The sequence below is a fragment of the Carlito syrichta genome, unplaced genomic scaffold (genome assembly GCF_000164805.1).
Source record: "Carlito syrichta isolate Samal-C Ts95f unplaced genomic scaffold, Tarsius_syrichta-2.0.1 Scaffold308847, whole genome shotgun sequence".
Lineage (NCBI taxonomy): Eukaryota > Metazoa > Chordata > Mammalia > Primates > Tarsiidae > Carlito > Carlito syrichta.
This window is the reverse complement of record NW_007252943.1, coordinates 366,694-377,407: the sequence shown is the minus strand read 5'-3', so window position 1 is coordinate 377,407 and position 10,714 is coordinate 366,694. Positions and strand designations below refer to the sequence as shown.

The 10,714-nt window shown below is 48.0% G+C and overlaps 1 protein-coding gene across 6 annotated transcripts in view; it reads left to right on the top strand.

The window, feature by feature from the left end:
* The window catches only part of PPP2R5D (protein phosphatase 2 regulatory subunit B'delta), a 27,212-nt gene that overhangs the window by 3,797 nt on the left and 12,701 nt on the right, over window positions 1-10,714 (top strand). For 4 of the 6 annotated variants that reach the window (XM_008066136.2, XM_021716596.1, XM_021716593.1 and 1 more), the window contains exon 2: window positions 3,365-3,442. The exons of 1 other annotated variant lie outside the window; for it this stretch is intronic. In XM_008066136.2, the coding sequence (XP_008064327.1) occupies window positions 3,365-3,442 (78 nt within the window). The remainder of the gene's footprint in view (window positions 1-3,364; window positions 3,443-10,714) is intronic. One more of the 6 variants, XM_021716595.1, reaches the window with a different exon arrangement.

The following is a 10,714-nucleotide window of genomic DNA, read 5'->3' as shown; positions in this document are numbered from 1 at the left end:
GCTAATTTTTTTGATTTTATTGTAGAGATGAGGTCTCACCAAGTTGCCCAGGCGGGTCTTGAACCCGCGGGCTCAGGCAATCCTCACCTCAGCCTCCCAAAGTGCTGGGATTACAGGCTAAGCCACCGAACCCGGCTTTTTTTCTTTTTTTTTTTTGAGTTGGCATCTCACTCTGTCACCTAGACTGGAGTGCAGAGGCATGCTCCCAGCCACCGCAGTCTCGACCTGCTGGACTCCTGTGATCCTTCTGCTTCAGCCTTCCAAGTAGCCAGAACTACAGGCACATGCTACCATGCCCGGCTAATTTTTTATTTATTGTAGCGATGAGGTCTTGCCAAGTTGCCCGGGCTGGAATTTTTTAGTTTTTTTGTAGAGACAAAGTCTCGCTATGTTGCTCAGGTTGGTCTTGAACTTCTGAGCTCAAGCAATCCTCCTGCCTTGGTTTTCCAAACTGCTGGGATTACTGGTTTGAGCCACCACGCCCAGCCCTTGTCCATGATTATACAGCTAGTAAGAGTTGGGCCCAAAACACAGGGCTAGCTCCAAACATTTTTTTTTTTTTTTTGAGTCGGAGTCTCACTCTGTCACCCAGACTCCCTTTGACTTGCCGGGCTCCGGCGATCCTTCTGCCACAGCCTTCCAAGTAGCTAGAACTACAGGCATGCACTACCACGCCTGGCTAATTTTTGATGTATTGTAAAGATGAGGTCTCAACAAGTTGCCCAGGTGGGTCACGAACCCGCTGGCTCAGGCAATCCACTCACCTCAGCCTCCCAGGCTTAGCCTGTAACTCCCTGGAATTACAGGCTAAGCCACCAAGCCCAAACACATTTTCTTAACCACAGTGCCATGCAGTGCTTGACTGCTGAGCTGGGTTGAAGGTATGCACATCACCTGTTCTGGAGGAGCCAGAGAACAAGGATGGTGAGCCTGGTTTCTCCACGCCCACTTATACCCACACACCAAGGCAGCTGAATCTCTCTTAGGCACATTCTCCAAGAGATACGTTTGAGGCATAGTGCTGAGTGCTGTAGGGTGGGTGGTTGCAGGGGTTAAAAAAATAGCTTATGATCAAGCAGAGAGATCAGACATGTATGAAGATGGGTTAGCTTTGTCCAAGGAGTTTATGTCTGGGGTGTGTGCAGACAGACACCTCAGTGTTATGTCCTGCCTGCATCCCCACCCCCATCTTTTTTTTCTCCACCTCATGCTCTGAGCCACTGACAAGGGGTCAGTGTGGCTAGCTGGCTCAGTAGGCAATGGGGGAGTGCTGAGCCCGAAGAACGAACCCCATCCACTTCCCTCTCCTGCATCCAGCTGCTCCAAACCACACCTTCCCACCCCCAAGAACCTTCTCCTACTCCAGCCCACACAGAGCTCTCTTCTTCATGAAATCCTTTTGCCCCCATAGTTACAATCACCTAACACTTCTCACTGAAGGGGCTTGGCTGCTAGAATTGCAGAATTTCAAAGTTGAAAGTGATTTCTGACCAGGCTCGGTGGCTCATGCCTATAATCCCAGCACTTTGGGAGGCTGAGGTGAGAGGACTGCCTGAGCCCATGGGTTCAAGACCAGCCCAGGCAACTTGGTGAGATCTCATCTCTACAATAAATTAAAAAATTAGCCAGGTGTGGTAGTGCGCACCTGTAGTTCTGGCTACTTGGAAGGCTAAGGTGGAAGGCTCGCTGGAGCCCAGCAGGTTGACGCTGGGGTGGCCATGAGCATGCCACTGCACTCCAGTCTGGGCTGGGTGATGGAGTGAGACTCTGACTCAAAAAAAAAAAAAGTGATTTCTGAAATTCTCCAATCTAGTCCTCAAGGCTTGAATCCTTTTTGCTGCGTGCCTTACCGGAGGGCCACCCAGCCTGTGCTTCAGCTTCACTAGATAGCCAGTTCTTGTGCAACTGCACCTTGAGAAAATTCTTCCTTGTTTGGAACTTAACCTTGTCTTCTTGAAACTTCAACTCATTGCTCTTGTGCCTCTGGGACCATATGGACAAGTTGCATCTTTAGACCACACGGCAGCCCTTCATTTGTTTAAGAGCCATCTTACTTCCCCATCCCCCATGACACCTCCCTTCCATTGTTAACTAACCCAGTTCCTGCAGCTGTTGGTCTTAGGACATGCTATTGAATCCACTCCCAGTATGGGTTGTATTTCCCCCTAAGAAAAATTAATAATTGTCATTGTCTCTCCCAAAGTCTGATGCTTATATCTAAACCAGGATCCTCCAGGATAGCCCTGTCAGTGCCAAGCACTCAGCACAGGTTTGTTAACAGGATAGAAGGTCACGTGAGCTGCAGTGGTAGCCACGGCACACAGATGATTTGTGTGGAGCTTGCAGTCAGATCTAAATCCCAAAGTCTTTTTCACATTTTCCCCATCCTGTCCCTGTGCAATTGCTTTTTTTGGCCCAAAGCATAGGAAGAGATGCTGGGCAGGCTAGGGCTCTGGGCCAGCTGCCAGGTTCCCAAGAGAGACTTCAGACTAGTGTTCACTCTTTATAACAATTCAGGGCTTTACCCCATTCCTGTCCCAGTGCTTGTCAACTGAGGCACTCTTGGCATTTTGGGTAGGACAATTTCTATACCTGTTAGCACCCCTAGGCCCTACTGATTAAATACCGGTAGCACTCCCTTGTCTGGGTACTAGTTGTGACATCCAGAAAATGCCTTCTAGTCTTTCCAGATGGCCCTGAGGGGAGAGTGGTGACTTAAGCCTCTGGCACCCCTTTGTGGGTTTTTTGTTTTTTGTTTTTGGAGAGACAGGGTCTTGCTCTGTGCCCAGACTAGAGTGCAGTGGCACGATCACAACTCACCATAGCCTCTACCTCCTAGCTCAGGCAATTCTTCCACCTCAGCCTCTGAAGTAACTGAAACTGCAAGAGCTCACCACCATGCTTGGCTAATTTTTTTATTTTTTTGTAGAGATGAGGTCTCACTATGTTGCCTAGGCTGGTCTCCAACTCCTGGTCTCAAGGATTCCTCCTGCCTCAGCTTCCCAAGTGCTAGGATTACAGGCGTGAACCATCATGCCCAGCCTCTGGCATTTCTTTGATCACTTTAGCCAGAAGCCAGTCTGAGCAGCTCCTTCCCTGATGCCTTTCTCTGAAGCTTCCTCACCCTGGTTCTGGCCTGACCAACCTCCCAGGCTCACTTTCTGCAGATACTTGGTGAGGTGAAAGATGAAAGCGCATTCTCATGCTTCATTAGTGTATGATAGGGATGATGGGTACAGGGAGGTCCTAACTGATTGATTGTTCACTTGGACAAGGATACTTGCAATGAAGATTCAGGGAGTCTAGACAAGGCCTCTCCCCTGTCCTGACATCTGTTAACTCTATCTCCCTCTTCTCCCTTCAGGAGCCTCCCAAGCTTGCCAAAAGCACGGCCAAGCCCAGCAGCTCGGGCAAGGATGGTGGAGGCGAGAACACTGAGGAGGTAACGAATGCAGCCCTAGTTGCGGGGCTGGTGCAAGCCCCAATGACTAGTGGGGTGAGGAATCCTGGGGGTTGGGCAGAACGGAAGGAGGCTTTCACATCCTGGGAGGGACTTGGACAGTCCAGTCACACTGCTCTCAGCCAAGATTTCCCTTTGGCTGGTGTAGACCAAATAAGTTCTTTAGTTCTTCAAACTCCCCAGAGATTCCTATGAAAGTTTTTTGTCCTGGGTTCAGTGGCTCACGCCTGTAATCCCAGCACTTTGGGAGGCAGAGGTGAGAGGATTGCCTTAGCTCAGGAGTTTGAGAACAGCCTGAACAACATGGCAAGACCCGTCTATACAATAAATAAAAAAATTAGCCAGGTGTGGTGGCATGTACTTGTAGTTCCAGCTACTTGGAAGGCTAAGGCAGAAGGATTGCCTGAGCCTAGCAAGTCAAGGCTGTGTACTCATGATCATGCCACTGCACTTCAGCCTGGATGACGGAGTGACTCCGACTCAAAAAAAAAAGTTGTTTCTCTGTCTACCAACTTTGTGTGATGAGGATTCCTTTTTCTTAGGGAAAAATGCTGGAGGGTCTGGGGTCCTGGAGAGAAGGGGAAAAGTCCACAGGTGCTTGATGGAGTGACAGGTGATATCACCGTGGCTCTGGGTGGGGTGGTGTGGGGTGGTGTGTTGGGAATGGCTGGTGGCCCTGAGTCAGGCAGGGCTGGGCCCACTGCCCTTGGTCTCGATCAAAAGGGAGAATGACTGAAAGACAGTTCTGAGCAGAGGTCAGCAATCTCAGGTCATAAAGTAATAAACAACAAACTGAGAGAGCATCAGAGGGGGGACTTAAGGAAGTCCAGACTGGACTGTATCCATGAAAGTTTGGGGTGTGCACAGTGGGATACTTTGGATGGTTAATGATTCTGTGAATGTGCGTAGCAAGCACACACCACATCACCCACCTGGAAGCTGGTGATCAGTGCTTCTCTGCTTTCTCCCTCTAGCCTTAAACTGTTCAGAGGGATGGAGGAGAGCAGGAAACAGAGCTGTCTAGTTATGAGCAAGTCTTGTGGTTTTTTGGGAGAAGAGATTGATTAACAAGTGTTTGGGGTAAACTATGGTTTTAGATTTTTCTGGGTACTTGTGGTCCCCTGTGACCTCCAAAGAGTTCCAGGCACTTTTCGTTTTTTTTGAGTTGGAGTCTTACTTCGTTGCCCAGGCTGGAGTGCAGTGGCATGCTCACGGCCACCCCAGCATCAACCTGCTGGCCTCCAGCAATCCTTCCGCCTCAGCCTTCTAAGTAGCCAGAACTACAGGCGTGCACTACCACACTTGGCTAATTTTTTTATTTATTGTAGAGATGAGGTCTCACCAAGTTGCCCAGGCGGGTCTCAAACCCATGGACTCAGGCAGTCCTCTCACCTCGGCCTCCCAAAGTGCTGGGATTATAGGCATGAGCCACTGCAGCCGGCCAAAGTTTTTCCTATTTTATAGACATGGAATTTGAGGACCACAGAAGAGAAATTAGTCCTTCCTCTGCACTCACAGTAATCTCTGAACATGTCACAAGTAATCCTTATCACTCAGCACTGTGACCATTTGTTCCCATCTGTGTCTCCCACTTGACTGTGAACTCTTAGGAAAGGAGCTGTGTTACTCTGCATTGTTTCTGCCTCACCTCTGTATACTCATGCACTTGGTTCATAGTAAATGCTTCTGGAAGACGATCTGAGCTCAGTTTCCCCTTCAGGATGATGATGTTTGTAGGATCCACAGGGAAGGTGGTTGGGAACTGGCAACTGACATCCAAAGCAGTAAGGGAGACTTAGAAACGGGATTTAAAGGGAGAGAAAGAAATATTTAGAACCAAATATAAAATATTTGGTTCACACTTTTTGCCAAACTAACTCCTATTTCTTTAGTTATTAGATAGATTGGATGTCATTTCCTTAAAGCAGCCTTCTTTGACCACCCATCCCCATAGCCAGGACATAGTCAGGGTTCCTGTTAGTTGCTCTTTTGGCACCGGCTACCGTGGTAGCACTTAACCACAGCTGTAATTAAATAATGCCTTGTGAATCATTGTTTATCAGCTGTCCCCTGTGAGCTCCACGAGACGCTCAATCACCACTGAAGAGCCTGGCACAGCAGAGACACCCAGCATTTGAATGCATTAGTGAGTGAATATGTGAACAAGTGAATGAACAAACAAACCAACTTTAACTTAGAGCTGAAAAGGACGTTAGGGTCTAACCTTCTCATTTCATAGATGGGAAAATGAAGCCAGAACAGGTTAAGAGGTATGTTGAGACCAACTGCTATGTCCTTGCTGCCTTTTGAAAATATATGCCCAAGGCAGTGGGTCTATTTTAAGTCCTCTGGAAAAGGATGGTGTTGAGTTCACCTGGGGCTGTTTTGTGAAATGCTGCTCGGGGTTCACTTCTATGAGGCGGCTACAGGAATTCTGTTCCATGACTTTCCAGAAACGTACCCATGTCTAGGGTGGGTGGGGGATGCTGGAAATGTTGAGGCCAGGGTGTGAGGCTGTGGCCTTCAAAAGCTGTTTGGATGCCTTAAACTTATGAGTAAGGAAAATAACAATACAGGGTGACACCTGAATCCTCACTGCTAATGGGAAACAAATTTTTTTTTTTTTAGTTGAAGTCACTCTGTTGCTCAGGCTGGAGTGCAGTGGTACACTCACAGCCACTGCAGTTTCGACCTGCTGGGCTCAGGCTATCCTTCTGCCTCCGCCTTCCAAGTACTTTGAACTACAGGCATGTGCCACCACACCTGGCTACTTTTTTTTTATTGTAGAGACAAAGTCTTACCAAGTTGCCCAGGCTGGTCTTGAATCCCTGGACTCAGGCAATGCTCTGGTCTCTGCCTCCCAAAGTGCTGGGATTATAAGTGTGAGCCACCATGCCTGGCAGCTAACATTTATTTTATCAAGCAGTTACTTTGTATTGGTTTCCTACAGTGCCCATAAGAAATTACTACTAATTGGGTGGCTTCAAACAACAGAAATTTGCACTGGCACAGTGGCTCATGCCTGTATTCCCAGCACTTTGGGAGGCGGAGGCAAGAGGATTGTCTAAGCCCAGGGGTTCAAGATCAACCCTGACAACTTGGGAAGACCTCGCCTCTACAATAAATCAAAAAATTAGCTGGGCATGGTGGTCTCTACAATAAATCAAAAAATTAGCTGGGCAGCTACTTGGAAGGCTAAGGCAGAAGGATTGCCTGAGCCCAGCAGGTGGAGGCTACAGTGGCTGTGATTGTGCCACCGCACTTCAGCCTGAATGACAGAGTGAGACTCTGACTCAAAAAACAAACAGGCCGGGCACAGTGGTTCAAGCCTATAATCCCAGCACTTTGGGAGGCTGAGGCGAGGAGATTGCCCGAGCCTACAGGTTCTATACCAGTCTTGGTGAGACCTCATCTCTATAATAAATAAAAAAATTAGCCAGGCATGGTAGCGCGCGCCTGTAGTTCCGGCTACTTGGAAGGCTGAGGTAGAAGGATCGCCGGAGCCCAGTGAGTCAACACTGGGATGACCGTGAGCATGCCACTGCACTTCAACCTGGGCGATGGAGTGAGACTTCAACTCAAAAAAAACAAACAAAAAACCGAAATTAATTCTTTCACATTTCTAGAGGCCAAGAGTCCGAAATCAAAGTGTCGTCAGGGCTGTGTCATTCTGAGATTCTAGGGAAGAATCTATTCCGTGTCTCTCTCCTCGCTTCTGTTGGTTTTCAGCAGTCTTTGGTATTTCTTGTCTTGTGAATGCATCACTTCAATCTCTGCCTCTGTCTTCACACAGCATTCCCTCCTATGTGTCTCTTTGTCCAAATGTTGCTCTTGTAAGGACACCAATCATATTGGACTAAGGGCTCAACCTAATCCAGTATGATCTCATTTTAACTTGATTACATCTGCAAAGACCCTGTTTCCAAATAAGATCACATTCACAGATTCTAGGTGGAAAAGAATCTGAGGGGGGACACTGCTCAACCCAGTACACTACGTACCAGGCACTGTACTAAGTACTTTGCATGCGTTTTCTCATTTACCCTTCATAACACTCCCCTGAGGTCCTTCTGTTATTATCATTTCCATTTTAGAGATGAAACTGAGGATCAGAGATGCTAAATAGCAGAGCTGGAATTCACCCCAGGTCTGCGTGACTCTGGAGTGAGTTCTCTTGTTTTATGAAGTGGTAGCTGGCTCTAAGATTCTAAGAGAGACCCCTAGAATGGAAAGGAGCCTGAGCCGGGCGTGGTGGCTCACACCTGTAATCCCAGCACTTTGGGAGGCTAAAGTGAGAGGATTGCCTGAGCCCACAGGTTTGAGACCAGCCTGGGCAACATGGCAAGACATCATCTCTACAATAAAACAAAAAACTAGCCAGGCGTGGTGGTGCATGCCTGTAGTTTCAGCTTACTTGGAAGGCTGAGGCGGAAGGATCGCCTGAGCCCATTAGGTTGAGTCGAGGCTGCAGTGGCTGTGAGCGTGCCACTGCACTCCAGCCTAGGTGACAGAGTGAGACTCCAACTCAAAAAAAAAAAAAAGAGGAGCCTTGAGAGACCAGGTGAGACTTCCTGGGACCTACCTCTGCAAGGAAGGGTCTTGTCTACTCTGTCTTTGGAGAAAACAGTTCAATGTTGTGGACCCTTCTGCATGCTGTGTGCCTTGTTCTGAGTCTGAGAGCAGAGACAGAGGGAGGAAGAAATTACCTCAGTCTCCTCTATTTCAACCCTTCCTCCCTGAGGCCAGAGTTACCCTAACAACCTTTTTGGTCTTATCAGTCCTTTACTCAAAAACCTCTCTCAGCATCTCATGCTTACAAGTTAAAACCCAAAAACACTAGCGTGGCACCCTAGGCTCTTCCCATTCTTCCATCACTTATCTTGGATTCTTAATCCACTGAACTTCCCATCATCTGATATGACAAGCCCTTTTTATGACGTAAGGCCCTTGTAGATGTGGTCCCACTGGATTGCTTTATTTCTCTCCTTTCTCTTTTGCCTGTTAAGCTCATGTTTATCCTTTAAGAGCTGAATCAAAAGCCACTTCTTCAGGGACATCTTCCCTAATTCTCCCAGGCAGAGTTCGGAGCTCAGCCCTGTGTGCTCCAATATCTTTTGTGGCTCTTCATTCTTGTTCTTGTACTGTTAGCTCCTTTTATGTCTATCATGCCTACTGGACTGTGAGCACTTTGAAGGCAAGGGCTATGTCTTAGTCACCTTTTAATCTTTTTTATGACATAGTATTTGCATATACACTTTTAATCTTCAATGCTTAGCATAATGCTTAGTGGGAAAAAATGAAGGAAAGAATTAAGCTCAACTAAATAGAGCTCTTTTTCTTCCATTTTTTTAGAGAAGGGGGTCTCCATCATCCAGGGTGGAGTACAGTGGGTGTGATCATGGCTCACTGCAGACTCGAACCCTTGGGCTCAGGAGATCCTCCTATGCAGTCTCCTGAGTAGCTGGAACTGCAGGTGTGCAGCACCACACCCAGCTTAGATAGAGCTCTAGATGTCACCATGGGAGAGAATGCCTCTGTGATTTGGGGGATTTTAAGCTAAAATTATCATCATTTATTTGGCCAGTTAATTCATTATGCAAAAGATACAACACTTAATCTTTGCATTTTTTTTTTTTGTTGTTTGAGTTGGAGTCTCACTCTGTAGCTCAGGCTGGAGTGTAATGGCATGCTCGTGGCCACCGCGACCTTGATATGCTGGGCTCAGATGATCTTTCCACCTCAGTTTTCCAAGTAGCTAGAACTACAGGCATGCACCACCATGCCCGGCTAACTTTTTTTTTTTGTGTTGGAGTCTCATTCTGTTCTCAGGCTGGAGTGCAGTGGCACGCTCACAGCCACCCCAGCATCGACCTGCTGGGCTCAGGCGATCCTTCTACCTCAGCCTTCCAAGTAGCTGAAATTATGGGTACACACTACCATGCCCGGCTACTTTTTTGATTTATTGTAGATATGAGGTCTTACCATGCTGCCCAGGCTGGTCTCAAACCTGTAGACTCAGGCAATCCTCTCACCTCGGCCCCCCCAAGTGCTGGGATTACAGCTTGAGCCACTGCGTCCAGCCTAATTTTTTGATTTATTGTAAAGATGAGATCTCACCAAGTTGCCCAGGCTGGTCTTGAACCCATGAGCTCAGGTAATCCTCTCGCCTTGGCCTCCCAAAGTGCTTGGATTATAGGTGTGAGCCACTGCGCCTGGCCTTTGCATTTTTTAATGTGAATTTCATTTTATTTTTCTTTTATAATACACATTCTATACTGTAGTCTTTTTCTTTTCTCTCTCTCTCTCTCTCTTTTTTTTCTGAGTTGGAGTCTCACTCTGTCGCCCAGACTGGAGTGCAGTGGCCGCTCCCGGCCACCGCAGCCTCGACCTGCTGGGCTCCGGCGATCCTTCCGCCTCAGCCTTCCAAGTAGCTGGAACTACAGGTGCGTGCTACCACACCCGGCTAATTTTTGATATATTGTAGAGATGCAGTCTCGCCAAGTTGCCCAGGCGGGTCTTGAACCCGCGGTCTCAGGCAATCCACTCAACTCAGACTCCCAAAGCGCTGGGATTACTGGTTGAGCCACCGAACCCGGCTTCTTTTTTTTTGTTTTAGAGTCAGAGTCTTACTCTGTTGCCCAGACTGGAGTGCAGTGGCACAATCATGGTTACCACAGTCTCAAACTTCTGGGCTCAGGCAATCCTTCTGCCTCAGGCTTCCAAGTAGCTAGGAATAGAGACGCGTGCCACCATGCCCAGGTAGTTTTTTGGATTTATTGTAGAGATGGAGTCTCACCAAGTTGTCCAGGCTGGATTATAGGAGTGAGTCATTGTTCCCGGCCTTATTTCTTTATTTAAATATTTGGGTTTAATTATTAATGGTGGCCATGTTAGGATTAGGTTGGACCAGGATTGGTTCAGAGTGGGCAAGTTTAGTTGGAATTTCCTGAGTATGAGTGTGGCGCTTAAATTCAGAGCACCACTTGGATGCTGGAGGCCTGGATCCTGGAAGGGTTCTTGAAGTATGGCTTCTCTAGAATTTGGAAGTGGAGGGAGAAGGTACTTCGGGCAGAGGAGATGACCTCTATAGAGTCCCAGAAATGGGTCTGGGCAGGACAAAGTAACAGTGGGGGTAGAGCCGGGCTTGGTAGCTCAGGCTGTAATCCCGTGCCTTGGGAGGCTGAGGTGAGTGGATTGCCTGAGCCCGTGGGTTTGAGACCCACCTGGGCAACTTGGCGAGACCTCATCTCTGCT